General features: G+C 41.1%; 1 protein-coding gene across 1 annotated transcript in view; it reads left to right on the top strand.

Annotated features, from left to right (window-relative positions):
- Positions 1-17,000, top strand: part of LOC111861796 (otoferlin) — a 69,512-nt gene that overhangs the window by 48,979 nt on the left and 3,533 nt on the right. Inside the window, exons 22-28 of the mRNA XM_033750458.1 lie at positions 1,528-1,802; positions 3,752-3,922; positions 5,768-5,925; positions 9,459-9,610; positions 11,250-11,437; positions 12,906-13,138; positions 15,667-15,842. Of these exons, the coding sequence (XP_033606349.1) occupies positions 1,528-1,802; positions 3,752-3,922; positions 5,768-5,925; positions 9,459-9,610; positions 11,250-11,437; positions 12,906-13,138; positions 15,667-15,842 (1,353 nt within the window). The remainder of the gene's footprint in view (positions 1-1,527; positions 1,803-3,751; positions 3,923-5,767; positions 5,926-9,458; positions 9,611-11,249; positions 11,438-12,905; positions 13,139-15,666; positions 15,843-17,000) is intronic.

Genomic DNA, 17,000 nt, shown 5'->3' with positions numbered 1-17,000 from the left:
ACCCTATCCTATCCTAACGCTTCACCTTTAAATGTTATGCTCCTAAAACTATAGATTCTACAAGCTTAAGTATGTTTATCACAAAATCAATGGTCACAACAATAACCAATACATCAGCAATCACAATACGTAATACAACGACCATATTTACCATACTGGCTACCTCGGCCATTACTCGTTACACTAACTCTCCTATCCCCTTTGGCGTAGTATCTACCCTAGCCCACACTCGCTGGGCACACTGGAAATTGCTTTCAACATTTCACAACAACAACAACAACAACAACAACAACAACAACAACAACAATTTTGAACAACGTGGCTAGTATGAGCAAACGTGACTTACTTGAGATAGAGACGCAGCGACGCCATCACTTGTAGAACCCATGTCGAGCAGAGCCTTCGGCTGCTCGTCGACTATTACGTTTTTCTAAGCGCTCCCCTCAACGTCTCTTTTTCTCTCTTTATACTATAAAACTGCTAACGCAGCTACTTCCCCAAAGTAAGCTACCTCCTCCCTTTTTTCCTTCAAATTGCAAGTGGTGGGTTCCCATTGGCTAAACTCGACTCCTCCCGGGTACTCGGCGGCACCTCCCCCTGTGCATTTTGTAATTTCATACTACTCCAGTGTTCCCTGTAAGGCGAGCTTGCAGTGGTGCGATTATGCATCTTTGCTGACTAAGTACATTGTTAACCTGGTTACACAGTCTATGTGTTGCCATCATTGCTCTAATTGCTGTAAGACGCTTTTGCAAGTCTTGTAACATTTGGGCAATGCCTTAAATCTCCAATCTCGAAATTTGCGGCATAACACAGCATTAATAATTTTGTCAATATTTCGTCTTCATCAGAGTCAGGATAGCACAGTGGTATAGCGACTGGCCACGGACTGGACGATCAAGGGGTCAGAGTTCGAGTCCGGTGGGGGCAAGAATTTTCACTTCTCTATGTCGTCCAGACCAGCTCTGGAGCCCACCGAGCCTTCTATTCAATGGGTACCGGGAGTTCTTTCCTCGGGGGTAAAGCGGCAGGGGCGTAAAGCTGAACGTTCACCTCCAACTAGTGCCGAGGTCAAGGAAATGTGGTTCTATATGGCTGGAAAGCGAACTGAGATCTGTGAATTAGTTTAGGACTATTACCAACAATATAATCAACTTTGTTATAATATTAACCTAAATTGAATGCGGTTAGTCGCTGGCTTCCCACCGCGGCGGCCCGGGTTCGATCCCGGGTCTGGTCAAGTGTGATTTGTGGTGGACAAAGTGGCGCTGGGGCAGGTTTTCTCCGAGTACTTCGGTTTCCCCTGCCAATCTTCATTCCACCAATTGCTCCACAATCACCCTCACCTATCATCTGGGGCTGGTACAATAGGCCAGAAGTGGCCACAGTACAAGTGACTTAGTCCCACCCCACTAGCAAATAAAAGAAAAACACCTAAATTGAATTGTCGCGACGGTAAGACGCAATAAAAATTTACAAAATGGCAATTCTCCCTATGTGTATTTCAAAGAATCTGCCTCTTTTCAGGGAACAGCAAAAGTGTACCGATGGCCTCCTCCCCAAGGAACTGTGTTCGTGACCGAGAATGGCTTGAATGTGGCACAAGGAGGATTGCTACAAGATATGCCGTCGAATGCTCCTGTAAAACTTTCAGTTCGGGTGTACGTGGTTCGGGCTTTTGGACTCTGCTCGCGAGATCTTAATGGGAAATCAGACCCATACCTCATGATCAAGCTCGGCTCTCGTAGCATCAGCGACAAGGTCAATTACTTCCCGCGACAACTGGATCCTACATTCGGCAGGTAAAATTATAATTAAAATTAGGCTTATTAATCTTTATGTCATCTTAAAACAACTTCTGTATGACAGATCTGTTGTTCTAACGATGTTTAGACCTGTATTCGGGTCTAGAAAACCGAAATTAACGGACGTGGGGATTCGTTGCGCTGACCACGCGACACCCTCTATCCGCTAAAGTTGGCATTAGCTTCGCCGACAAGCGGTGGTCGCTCGGTCGGTATAGTTCGCTTGCGGACTCAAGCCAAGGAGTTTTGTTTTTTTTTAGTTTTATTCGGAAACGGCTCGGTTCTAATTTCGGTCGGGACACCTACTGTCCCGGCTGAAGTCTTTGTGCTTTATCTAATTTCTTCCAGGCAAATGGCGGGACAGTACCCAGATCAGGCCGTTGTCGTTTTTTTCTACATCCACTGAAATTCATCATTAGTCAATCGTTCTCAGTATCCAACGGTATATAGCCTAGATAATGAAGGCGTCGTACAACAAACCACAAGAAACTGCGGAATCGAAGTATCAGGATTGCACGACCGAAATTCGATTTTTGGAAGAGGAGAGGAATATTACTTTTTGCCCCCCACGCGGCAAGTCTGTAAAGTAAAGTAAAGTAAAGTAAAGATAACTTTATTTTCTTACCACAAGCAGTTGCTCTGAAGTTGGTACAGTGAATACTACGAGCTGAACTACCGGGTTTTCATTCCTGGAAAAGTCAGAAATTTTCTCTTCGCCGTCGCGCGTCCTGATAGGCTTTGATGAAGAAGGTTAACTGAAGAATGCCGTCTTCAGGTATGTGACGTCGTGTAGATCTTGAGTGGACCGACATTTTGGAGGAACGTATCGCCTCCATCTGCAGGGTAGAAAAATCCGCGAGCGAGGATCCAGCGTCAGCAGGTAGCTGCAGAGGAACGTATGTGCAGCCACCAGTCAGAATAAAGATAATCTGAAGGGGAAGACAGAAGTTCCTGCGATGTGTTCGTAGAACTTCATCCTTGTAATCGGTTCTCAACCGCAACACCATGAACTATTAATGGTGTACTCTACATCCGGCAGCAAAAGGCTATTCTTAAGTCACACATGGCTGATCACAGTAGCCGCGCGGTCTAAGACATGAACTGTCTTCACTCGCTCGAACGCTGGGATTGTGGGTTTGAATCCCACTCAAAGCAAGGATGTCTGTGTGCGTTTATTCTGTGTTCGTGTTGTTCTGTGTGTAGGTAGAGGCCTTGCTTGCGACGGGCTGATCCCCCGTCCAAGGAGTTCTACCGACCGTATACAAGATCAATAAACTTAAAAAGTGGCCAAGGCCCAACAAAGGGATGTACAGCCATAATAATAATTAGTCACATATATATCTGATAATTCTCCGTATATCGTTGTTATTGTGGCTGTTACCACATATAGTCTTTTTTTTTCCTCTTGTCACTACAGCCCCAGTGGGCCTAGGCCTCCATGAACTTTTCCGTTCACTTCGGTTTTTCTAGATCTTAGACATTCGGTAGGACTCCTTGAGCGGGTTATCATCTTGTCGCAAGGGCTTTACCTGTACACAAACACAGAAAAACGCACACACACAAACTAAACATCCATGCCCTGAGTGGGATTCGAACCCACGATCCCGGTTTCCAAGCGAGCGAAGACAGTACATACCTTAGACCGCTCGGCTACCGTGACCGGCGATATAGTCTTATTAGGGTGGATAAATTAAAGAGACTTAAATCATAAAGCATGTAGAATGAATGGAAATCATTTGCATAACAACGTTTTGTTGTACAAATATTATGTTTCTGGACATCATCCATCGCCCTGTTTTTATCTAAAACACCGTCTTGTTTATTTTTCAAAACACAACGTTTCGGAGACTGGACTGTGTCTCAGTTAGGCCCAATCGATAGAGCTAGTCCCTATCTCCGGAGAGGTTTAGCGTTTAAATTGAGATGCACCTTTGCTTTTCTCACAGATGCTTCGAACTGGAGGCGATACTGCCAAGAGACAACACGTTGACAGTGTGCGTTATGGATTTCGACATTGCTGGACTTGATGATATCGTAGGTGAAACCAGCATTAATCTGGAAAATAGATACTACAGCAGACATAGGGCCACGTGTGGACTGGCCTCCAGCTACGAAGTGTAAGTGAACTCTGTGACCTCTTTTGTTATGAAGAAAAATTTAGAGTAGGGTTACTCATTCTTACGAGTAATAAGCCTATGACTTTGGTATTTTGAATATGAGGTGAAAAATTTTTCCAGTTAATTTTTATTTACCTCGATATGTATCCAGTGTTTGTAGGGATTGTCCAGTGAAGATTAAACTTACAGAAATATTTTCTCATAAGCCGCATTGATGGCATATCTCCTAATGATTTATTTAGTAATTTAAGTCTTCGTGTGTTAAGTTATAAACCTGCATTTGGTCCACTACAAATTTCATTTAAACTAAAATTTTGGTTAATGAACACTTCATAGAGTAAACATTTCCAAAAACTGGCTATGTTAACCATAATTTTAAGAGATGGTGGAGAAATCTTACAGCCTTAACCTTAAATGGAAACAAAGCCTTATGGACTTACACTGCGTCCTATACGACCACATTAAACTAAGTGATAGTTTGATAATGTGAAGGGTGAAATACACATCTGTTGCACACGCTCTTAATACTATCCACCGTGGTTTTCTCTCAAGAAATCGCTACTCTCAGACGGCGATTCTAATGACTTCTGTAATACCTTTCTACTAATTTTCTTTCAAGTTCTACGGGAGATTGATGTTGTTTAAACTCATAAGGATTATTTTTAAGATAATCTGCTTTGACGACTTAACCGAAAACTAATTAATGTAGTACTGATATCCCTTCAGTCTGTGAAACCATGGACTTCATGGATTGTGAGGCATATATTTTTTGTATTGCTAGTGGGGTGGGACTAAGTCCCTTGTACTGCGGCCACTTCTGGCCTATTGTACCAGCCCCAGACGATAGGTGAGGGTGATTGTGGAGCAATTGGTGGAATGAAGATTGACAGGGGAAACCGAAGTACTCGGAGAAAACCTGCCCCAGCGCCACTTTGTCCACCACAAATCCCACTTGACCAGACCCGGGATCGAACCCGGGCCGCCGCAGTGGGAAGCCAGCGGCTATGGCGAGGCCCTTGAGGCATGTAACAGTCAACCTGTTCATGTTTGTTTAAAGTGGTTAATATCACTTGCTTTTTCCTGGGAGATCCGCCATGCTGAAGTCATGCATGTTTCTAATATCGCCCACTATGGCGTTCCTAATTACGCCCAACAGGTGATTTTTGGTACCTACGCACCTTTTGCTCTTTTGTTATAGAAACAACTGTGTAGAAACGTGGGAAAAGAATTGGACGAAACGAGCAGTGAATGCTTTATATAAGGGCATTATTCTGCTTCAAGCTTCAAGGGAATTTAGTGCACCAGGCTCTGTACTGAAGGGGTATATTAATTGGAGAGGTCCCGAGGTTAAAAACTGAAATAAAATATATGTATTTATCCGTGATGGTTATTTGTGTGTATTTAACTTGGAAGTATATGAATGATTATTTGGTCCGATGTTTTCTACGAATATAGTTGTACAAGCGGGAGATATCTGGAAGACGTTTTAAAATACGAAAAAAAAAAAATCGTTTTATAGAATCAAAATTTTTAATTCAAAATGTCGAAGCTTAAAAATTTTAATAATGGAGTATTTTAGATAGGTCGTAACTCTGTGAATTATAATTTTTGCTTTTTCGTATGATAAAACCTAGCTTTTACGTTTGGGCTCTAAATTTAAGTGGATGACATCTGAGCCCTTCTGCATACAGTTTCTAATTATTACTAGTGTAATACAGAAGCAAATATTTTACCCAGTATTGTTACATTTTTCACCAAAATTAATTGGTATAATATAGTATTAAGACATTGATTTATTCAGTATTTTTTTATGCTTAGAATATTGCATCTCTGTTCATATTTTAGGGCTGGATACAACAGATGGAGAGATGTTTCAAAACCATCACATATATTGCAAAATTTGTGCAGGAAGTGTAACATTAGTGGTCCAAAATATATCGGGGGCCACATTGTTTTGGGGGACTGTGATGAAGTTAAACTGCAAGAACTGCGTGAAAATTCGAGTAAGTATTAATTTATTAATTAGGGAAAAAATGTGATATTCATAACCGCTGAAAGCATATCAACAGGGCAAGTTTCGATGATTTTTTTATTGCTAGTGGGGTGGGACTAAGTCCCTTGTACTGCGGCCACTTCTGGCCTATTTTACCAGCCCCAGATGATAGGTGAGGGTGATTATGGAGCAATTGGTGGAATGAAGATTGGCAGGGGAAACCGAAGTACTCAGAGAAAACCTGCCCCAGCGCCACTTTGTCCACCACAAATCCCACTTGACCAGACCCGGGATCGAACCCGGGTCGCCGCGATGGGAAGCCAGCGACTAACCGCTTGAGCTATGGCGCGGCCCAAAGTTTCGATGAAATTACAATTATACTTCACAAATACTAGACTGCAGCTAAGACTCAGGCTGCTAGAGGGTCGATGAACTTGAGCTGCAAGAAGCTCTATAGTGGCAATGCGACATATTTTGCTCCTACTGACTTTATAATTAGCGGGGACTATCATGAAAATCTTCAGGATATTATGTTCATAGGTAGTTGCGAGTTTGTTTTTGAGATGCCTGCCTTCAGTTAGAACATGGCGGCCATACATAATTTTGAGGCATAATCACCAATTATACAAGCAGGGTATATGCGGCCAAGAAGTTATACAAAGTTTTCTCCGCTAAAGACTACTGTAATATATCCGAAAAAGTATCAGATTGCTAGTTCCAGTTTTGATTTTCCTCCACTGAAGCAAGGAATTTGATATATATACGAAATGTCAGGTTCTCACAATAGTGGCGAAGCCTGATTTACATGGAATCGTAAATGGATCTTTTCATGAAAAACACGGATCGTTTAGCAGATGTGGTTGAAATTCGATACGAAAGCTTTCCATCAAAAGATGTCCCCGGTAAGTTCGAGACAGTGGTTGCAGCTGCATTGTGCTAGTGAGCAAGGAGGGTGAGGTAATGTAAAGAATGCCCTGTTGTAGTCCATGTACACCCTACAATTCTTATCTCATTTTTGAACGAAATGAAAAACTATAATTTTTGGGGTTTACTCAGCCTCTAACAGAAATGAGTACCAGGAATTAATTAAATAATTTTCCTGAGGAGTAAAGCGCGGCCGGTGCGTAAGGCTGACAACCTTACCGCCATCTTTGAGCCGATTACCTAGGCAATGTCGGACCCTCAACGTCTCACAACCCTATGGTCCTTCACAGCCTGGTACAGGAATAGCTTTACTTTTTTTATATGATTGTGCAACGCGGTCTCTTACATGAAAGAATGAGTGATGATTTTGAAGACAGGGTGCTGAGAAGGATGACCGAACCCAAGAGAAATTATACACATATAGCAGTAGGCTGGAGAAGATTGCGTCATAAGAAGCTTCATAAGTGTGCTCCTCAATAAACACTATTATAATAATCAGATCAAGCAGAGTTAGATGGGCAGTGCATACAGCACGCATGGGCGTGAAAATGAGTGCGCAAGGGTTTTGGTAGGAGAACCTGTAAAAGAAGACCACTAGGAAGATTTACATACAGATTGGAGGACAAAAATAAAAAGAAAATTAAAGACGCAGGATGGGAAAAGGGATTCAGGTGGCTTCGAACAGAGAGCAGTGCTGGCTCTTGTGGAGACGGTAATGAACGCCTGAATTCCATAAGAGACTACTGGATTTGAGGTTCTCACGGGGTGATTATGAAGACTACGGTCTTCTGGGTTGAAACGCCGTGTAGTTGGAACAGAACCCGAAGTTTCGGAGAGACATATCACCTCCAATTTCAAGGTCGAAGAGTAATCCAAGCAAGATGCTATAAGAAGTAGGCACGGTTCTCTCAACTGGCCTTCTGCTTCTCCTTACTTCTCGACCCTGAAGATGGAGGCAGTATGTTGCTCTGATACGTCTGGATCTCTCGGCGAAACACAGCATTACAATTCTGAAGACCGTTCTCTTAAATGGATATGAGTTTTCTTGCAAATTATTTACCTTCACATATACATATACAAATATATGTACACATATGAGAGATTATTGCGATTGTGAAAAAATCGAAGGTGAGGATTTTTACGCATTTACACGCTTTCAGCGCCCCCTGCGAAGAAAAAGTCGCTTTGGGGATGCCCTCTGTATGTACGCATGGATGGATGGACGGATGGTTATGTTCCTCTAGAGCGGCTGGTGGTTGGACGAATTTTGCTCTTATTTCGTGATCGAGAGTTTATCCAACACAGACCGGAGACCGGTGGACACGAATTATTCTAACGCCAAAAATAGAGGCAATTCAGATGGGCCACAAGAAACCAAATGGTGATTTTCCTAAGACGGCTCAAATTACTTTCATCGGATTTCAGTACTTTATGGTGACCATCTCCACAGATAAAACTGCTATGTGGTATCGTCAGGAAAACAACGGTACGAACACTAATCGTGACGTCCGTCGTAGAAATAAAAAAGAGATGCGAATGCTACGCTTTCTTCTGGCTCCATTGTAGACAAAATAAACTACGCACCGCATTCTGCAACTGTGTGGTGTCCTCAGCAACATCCGTCATAAAGTACGTTCGTTATAACGGACGCATTTTGTGCGCTCGTGTGGCCCCAGCCTAAGCGAACCAAATGCTTATACAACGCGTACATTTCCTTACTTGTATAATCACGGATCATTTTGGCCCAGCAAATAATAATCGATTTCGTTTTCAAGGTAACGTAGACAATGTCACACGTATACGAGAACACATGTGGAATGCCTCTGCACTAATGTTCTAGTTNATTTCCTTACTTGTATAATCACGGATCATTTTGGCCCAGCAAATAACAATCGATTTCGTTTTCAAGGTAACGTAGACAATGTCACGCTTATTTAACGACACTGTCGTTTCGGAAAGAAATGGTCATGGTCCAATCGCTGTACTAGCTTGGTATTTGCGTTGGGGGGAACTGAGGAAAGCCACGAAAGATCTCAGTCAGGATATCCGGTGTTCCGGCTGAGATACGCGTTGACCATCTCCCGAGAAGTACAGGCTGCTACCGGCAAGCCAGCCCATTCGGTTTCCTTGTGATGTGTTACGCAAATCAACCAAAATATTCTCGACAATTCGTTCTTCCCTCTCATAAAGCTGACAGAAATATTAACGACTAGTCATTATGTCTATCGGTTTCTTCTTCTTCTTCTTCTTCTTCTTCTTCTTCTTCTTCTTCAGCTTTATTGGCTAGGCCCTCTTCTCTGTCCCAGTTTAGAATTAATTTCTTAAAGTATGAATCTTTCAGACATTTGGTAGAAATTCATGAGCTGAAGATCAGTACACTGCATAGCATCACCTGCAGGAACTACGCATGCACAGAAAAATTGCAGTCGATTGTTTCATGATATAATAATAGTTCTGCTAAGCACGTGGTGCAGGGAAAGGAAAACTTTACCTTACGAAGGCATCCATTAGGTTGTGAATGATGTATGGTTGAACGAAAAATACAGAGTGTTAATTCCTATGTCTTACCTAGCATCCGTTTTGAAACCCGGTTTTCATTTTGAGGCTCTGTTCCGACAGGAGAGTCTGAGGACGAAGGTTTGAACCAAGAGGAACTGGCGCTGTACGCGTTGCGACGATGGCACAAAGTATGCCGCGGAGGCTATCGCCTGGTGCCAGAACACGTAGAGACGAGGTCTCTGTTCCATCCGAAGAAGCCTGGAATCGAACAAGTGCGTATAATATCATAGATCAGGTCCAGCGAATTCACATTATTTAAGTAAATTCATGTAACTGAAAAGTCGCTGTGCTTTATGACATACAAAGAGCAGTTAAACCAATTTATAAGTTTTACTGGTTTTGGTACTCTATTGACATCTCTGTAAATGAATTCGCAACTCTGACTTTGGTTTTTATTTTTCCTTTTATCTTGATATTATCCTTAAATAAGCTACAAGCACATTTCCCAGAGTCCATTCTTGTTTATAGTTCGGAATTATCCCCTCGTCTAGGTAAATACATAACCCCTGGAGTTGATACTACACCGCATGAAACAGTTATCCTATACTCGTATTATGATATTCAGTTATGGGATTTGCTATAAAGTTTCTCAGTTTCTCTGCCTTTGTATGAATTGAAAATCAGAAATTAGTAAATTTTACCACGGATGTTTTTATAGGCTACTTTAGTCCCTATTTTAACGTCTTAAATTGGTTATACGTGTTGTAAAGCAGAGGATTTTTTTTTTAATTTTGCGTTTTGTTTTATATGGGTGTGATATTTTATTTTTTATCCCAAGAGATGAACACAGGTTGAGTTTGTTGGACTTGAGGTTCTTACAGCGGTCACTATGAAAATCTGACTTTGTGTTCCACTTCTTGCAGTCTATGTGCAAGCTTGCGCTCCTACAAAAACTTCAGAACAGCGACATACTGGACCATACAAAATCCATAAACCAAACACATGCATGGCAACAGCACAATAACCCATATAACCTAGAACAATCCGAGGCATTGCAAAAAAAGAAAAGCATCACAGCATCACAACAGAGCACAGGGTTCCTTCATCAAAACAACTTACGCTACTGATGATGGCCAATTAGGCCGAAACATATAGTATTATACAGTAAAGAGAACAAAACGAGTGAATATTAACTGAAGCTGCACATAGACGGTAAGAAATAGAACAGAAAGTCAGATCTACACAGTGCAGCAGGTTGCTGCAATATAACAAGTTACTACAAATGATTCATTCCATTTCAAAACACTATATTTTCCTAAGTATTATACATAGAAATAAGATTGATACATGAAAAGAACCGTAATCTCGCCAAATTAAAAATGTTGTATGTATGCCCCGTTAGTCACACGACACACGTCCAAACGGTAGTCGAGTTCGGTCCAAACATTTTGTAGCACTCCCTTGCCAATGGTCATCACTGCAGCATCGATGCGTTCCCTGTGCTCTACCAGTGTTGTTGGTAGTAGGGGTATGTAAACACGATCCTTAACATACCACCAAAGGAAGAAGTCACATGGCGTTTGATCATATTTTTATGTGTAATACTTTGGAAAATATAGTGTTTTGAAATGGAATGAATCATTTTTATGTATAAGACTACGAAAAATGTGAACTTTTGGATTTTAACGGCGCGTAGTTGGGTAAAAGTATGCGAAACGTCGGTGGATTTTACCGAACTAAACGGAGTTGCAACACAGAAGACTGTACTCTTCATTCGTTAAGGATCCTTAAGAAAGTCAAATCAGGTTATGACAGCCTGACACTGGCTCATTCGATCCCCGAGTAAGGACACAGTTGAAAGTCATATTTTCAAGTTAATGTCTAACCTCTGAATGTTGCTTTGTGATGCAGGGGAAGCTGGAAATGTGGGTGGACATGTTCCCGATGGGAGAAGTGCCTCTGCCTCCTCCAGTTGACATAACCCCCCCACCACCGCAGGAGTACGAATTGCGGGTCATCATCTGGAACACAGAAGACGTAATATTGCAGGATGACAGCTTCTTAATAGGAGAGAAAATGTCTGATATTTTCGTAAAAGGGTAATGTCATATGGTCATACATAAATATGTCTCATTTTAACAATTTATTTCGTTACAAGTAATGTAGGAATGTTTAGTGGAGTTATGCGTACAAGTTTTTGAAGTTAGAAGTGCTTTTACGTATTAGCTTAGGTAAATTATAACCATACATTAAGAGCAGATTTAACTCGGGTAATGCTTGCTACCATTCAGTCCAGAACCTTTTGTCTTCTCGTCTGCTGTCCAAAAACATAAAAATTAGAATATACAAAACTATTATATTGCCTGCGGTTCTGTATGGATGTGAAACTTGGTCTCTGACATTAAGGGAGGAACATAGACTGAGGATGTTTGAGAAAGGGGTTTTGAGGAGAATATTTCGACCGAAGAGAGATGAAATGACAGGAGGTTGGAGAAAACTGCATAATGAGGAGCTTCATAACTTGGACTCTTCATAAAGTATAATTAAAATGACCAAGACAAGGAGGATGAGGTGGGCAGGGCATGTAACACGAATGGGAGAGACGAGGAATGCATATAGGATATTGGTGGGAAAGTCAGAAGGAAAGAGACCACTGGGAAGACCAAGGCGTAGGTAGGTGGACAATATTAAAATAGATCTTAGATAGGATGGTATGGTATGGATTGGATTGATCTGGCTCAGGATATGGACCAGCGGAGGGCTCTTGTGAACACGATAATGAACCTTCGGGTTTCTTAAAATGCAAGGAAATTCTTGAGTAGCTGCAGAATTGGTGGCTCCTGAAGAAGGTCTCAGCTCCATGAGTAAGTAAGTAAGTAAATAAATACGAGTAAATTATAACCATAGGTTCAATGCAAAAGTGCATAAATGGCGCACAATTAGTACACTGTGTCTGCCTGTCTCTCCATCAGCGGGTTCTAGTTCTGACAGTGTTTAACAGATTTATATGAAATTTTGTAGCAGGTGCCTACGCCTACATTTAGTAGGTGAATTCAATTTTGGACCATACAATTGGAGGAGCCGGGATAGCTCAGTCGGTATAGCAAAAGATCACGTGTCGGACAGCTGGGGTTCGATTCTCGGCAGGGGCAAGATATTTTCTCCAATCCAGAGCATCCAGACCAGCTCTTGGGCCCCACCAAGTCTCCTATCCAGTGGGTATCGGGGGCTCATTCCCTTATGGTAAAGCTGTCTGGATGTGAAGCTGACCCCTCGCCTCCATCTAGTGCCGGGGTCAAGAATGGTGGAGCTATATCTTCACTCCTCCACACGTCTACATGGCATGGTACTTAATTAATGAAGTGAAGGGACAACTTTACCTTTTCAATTTTACCATATAATCTGTATATTTATTGATTCGAAACATAAGAATCAAACATTACTTTATAATTTATCAAAAACGGCTACTGTGCAAACACTCAGTACCAAGCAGTTATACAGATAGAGTTATCAATATTGCTGATGAGCCATCGTGGACTCCTGGTTACGAAGCGTCTCTCTCCACAGGTGGCTGGTTGGTGACGACGTCCAGACGACTGACGTCCACTACAGGTCGCTGACTGGAGAAGGCAACTTCAACTGGCGCTTCATATTTCGGTTCAATTACCATGCACCAGAGAACAAGATTATCATAGTTAAGAAGGATTCACTTTTCCTCAGGAAGTTAACTGAACATAAGATTCCATGCCGCTTGCATCTTCAGATCTGGGACAACGACTTCATAAGGAATGACCTTCTGGGTAAGTCTGCCCTTACATCAGTACTCAGTTTGTATTTCGTGCTTGTTTCAAAGTGTTAAATTTTGACTTTTCATTTTTCTCACTTCTTTTTTATGGAGAAGGGTTGGGGCGCATTTCCTAAAACGATCCCAAATCACAGTTGCATAGTGAAGAGTGTTATGCCATTAGGGGGGGGCTAATAAAATAAGACTAATTTACTCAGACGCCACCCTTTCAGTTAGGATGTTCGCTGCATCCGGCTGCCGTTGACTGCCTGGGTCAGTTCTGCCTTCGCTTGGGCCAGGATCGCTCTGGATCGGGCGTGGACGGCTTGGTAGTGGCGGGGTGAATCAAAACTCCCTGTGTACATCCTACCCTAATCACACTGATCTATTTACACTGTTATTTACGATGAAGTGAGGCCGTCTTCGGCCAGTTTACCTAACATCGTTTCGTTACTCCTATTCTAATTTCCCTCTCGGGGGTTATGCCGTGAGACTGTTGCTTCCCTCCATTGCCTGTCATTCGCTACCCTGGCGCTCGTGGGGCACACTGGAGACTGTGCTTCAAGTTCACAACAACACTGAATTTTAAGTAACATGGCTAGTATGAGCAAAGAGGCTTACTTGAAATAGAGACGCAGATAAGTGTCACCATCCACCATCTTGTAGTACCCGTGTCGAACAGAGCCTCCGGCTGACTGCCGAAATTTACGTTTTTAGATTGCTCCCTGATTGAGTTTTTTCCTCATTTTTATATTATTAAAATCGTTGACGCAGCAGCTAACAAAGAGGGAGGTTAACTCCTCCCTTCGTCCTCAATTTCGGGGCGGTGGGTCCCCCCATTGGTTAAACTCAGCTCTTCGCGGGCAGCCCGCGGCGCCTCCCTCTTTGCATTTTGCAATTTCGTGGTACCCCAGTGGCTTACAAACGCCACTTACAAAGCGGAGCGATTACGCCTCCCCGATGACTAAGATATTTGTTGACCGCCTTCCACAGCCTATGTGTGGCCAACACTGCGCTAATTACTGTGAAGCGCTCTCGTAATGTTTAGGCAATGCTTTTGATTTCCAGTCTCGAAATTGCTGCATAACAAAGAGCTTTACAATGTGTATGTTTCAGCGAATAATACGAGTAATAGCAATAATAATTCAATTCAATTCAAGTTATTTACGTGCAAACTTAACAGCACAGAGGCAAATTACAAGGTTAGCACCACTACATAGAAATACACACAAATAATTAAAAATACAAAATATGACAGTCTATATAATGACAATAATTTAATAATAATTCCAAGAAAAATTAAACTTAGCGTTAAGAGGAGAGGAAAATAAAATAACTACGTATATTTCCAATAGTTATTCCATTTTGTGGCAAGAAAGAACAATACACGTACATACACGCATAAAGTTAATAATAATAGCAATAACTCAATTAATTTTTACTTATTTGTGTGCTAACACAACATCCAATATAATAATAATAATAAGAAGAAGAAGAAGAAGAAGAAGAGAATTGAATTCAATTCAATTCCATTCATGTTTATTTACGTGCAAACTTAACAGCACAGAGGCCAATTACAAAGCTAGCACGAATAGAGAAATACACAAAAATAATTAAAAAACAAAATACAAAAATGATAGTCTATATTAATTACACAGCATGAATAAGATACAGAAGCAAACATACACAGACAAAGCCACAATGTGAGAATTTGAATTTCAAATAGAGCAGCATACAACAACAACAACAATAATAATAATAATAATAATAATTCAATTCTTGTTTATCTGCGTACAAATTTAACAGCACAGAGGCTAATTACAAAGTTAGCACGATTACACAGAAATACACAAAAAATATATTAATACTAATGTAGGCGCTACAGTTCATGATGAATTTTTGCCTCAGTTTTACAGTTTTTTAATCATATAGCTCTAGATCGCATTAAGTGGAGGAACTGTTTTGGAAGAGACTGTGGACCTGTCGTCTGACAGATTACTGACGAATGAATGAATATATATATACAGAGTTCTGATTGAAAACTGATGGGAAGAAACATTTGGAAGACCTACGTATAGGCGAGAGTGTAATATTAAAACGGTTCTTAAAACTAGAGTTGGAGGTTGTGGACTGCATTATTTTGTCTTAGGGTTCAGGCCAGTAGCGGGCTCCTGTGAACATGGCAATGAGCCTTGGAGTTCCATAATATGAAGGGAATTTCTGACTAGATGAGCCACTATTAGCTTCTCAAGGAGAAATCTACTCCATGGAGTTAGTTCAGTTAGCTTCTAAGTTTGCAACAAAGACTAACTAAATAACTCTTGCTGACAAGGTATGATTTCATTTGTCAGCGAATATTTGTAACGCATTTGAAGACCTAAGCAAAGGATTTCGTATATGAAATCATGTGTTCGCAGCTGAAAGCACAAAAGCTTAATGAAGACGTCTTACGCCTTTAAAAATGTAAGTGCAGTTCAGTAAAGGTTATCCCATCGGACAATTTGTTTTTAGAGTTAACCACTGAACTTTGAATATTTGTTTCAGGGTCTCTGACATTTGATCTGGCCAAGATGCCTCGAGGGGCACGATCTTGCCGTAGCTGCGGCCTTAATATCGTATCAAAACACGCACCTAGAATCAGTCTTTTCAAGATGTCTCGCTTCAAAGGCTGGTGGCCCTTCCAGAATGTACCACCCGATGGTCTTCAACCCAAACTGACAGTAAGTATACATTGTTTCATTTGGCAGCATTAACAATATGAAAATATTTATTTGGTAATTACAAATGAACATAAAATATAGCTATTCTAAAACAATAAAAGTCCGTGGCCTGTAGTCCGCAAGCGAACTATACTGACCGAGCGAACGGCGCTTGTCGGCGAAGTTAGTGCCAACTTTGCGGATAGAGGGTGTCATGTGGTCAGCACAACGGATTCCCACGGCCGTTAATCTCGGTTTTCTAGACCGGAGCCGCTATTTCCTTGAAATAGTTCCTCAATTATTCTGAACAAAAAGCAAAAATTATACAAATATGAAGAACCCTTCGCTAAGTTAGCAGAATTTCATAATATGCCTCTGGTTCTACACACTTACATAATGGTTATTTCTAAGAGAATTTGCAGTTTTTTATCATTTTTCTCGGGAAAATGCTGAGATATAACCCTAACTGAAAGCGTCACACGCGTAAACGTAAGACTTTTGTTACACTCAATGTTGAAAATGGGGATACGTTCCAGAGATGTTATTTTGGCACATCTACTTTCCTGAAGAAATGTAATAGATTTATGACACCATTACGTTGTCTGTGGGTGGACTCCTGTAAAAGTTGGATAACTTTATTAGATTTCACAAAATTTATGACACTAAATACACCAAAATTACCTAATTTCAATTTCCTTCAATTAGTAATGACAACATGCCGGACACACCAACTTCTGTTGTTGGAGTGATATCACCACAACTCATTATAGGATGCTGAAATGATGTATGGTGAGAGATTTTAGAAGAAATATATACCTGTACTAAAATAATATTTTTATACAACTGGAAACAACAATGCCAAGTCAGTGCGAAACTTGAAACGTTACAGCAGTAACCACTGAACCACTGAAAGTAGGAATATGAAATTCGATATGAAGCGCTCTTACAAATTATGTATGAAATATTTTTTGCAAGTTAACGCTTATAAACATGGAAATTGTTCAAATATTTGAGGTCATATTAAATATTTTATGAAGAAAGCAGTCTTCTGGGATTTGGCACCGTGTATATGTGGTGTTAACCGACGTTTCGGAGGAACGTATCGCCTCCATCTTCAGGGTAGAAGAAAAAATATAAGAAATCTGCAAGCGAAGAGACCGTGAGAACCGGTAAAAGCAG

Source organism: Cryptotermes secundus, unplaced genomic scaffold, assembly GCF_002891405.2.
Source record: "Cryptotermes secundus unplaced genomic scaffold, Csec_1.0 scaffold598, whole genome shotgun sequence".
In the NCBI taxonomy this organism is placed as follows: Eukaryota; Metazoa; Arthropoda; class Insecta; order Blattodea; family Kalotermitidae; genus Cryptotermes; species Cryptotermes secundus.
This window is presented reverse-complemented; position numbering and strand designations above follow the sequence as displayed.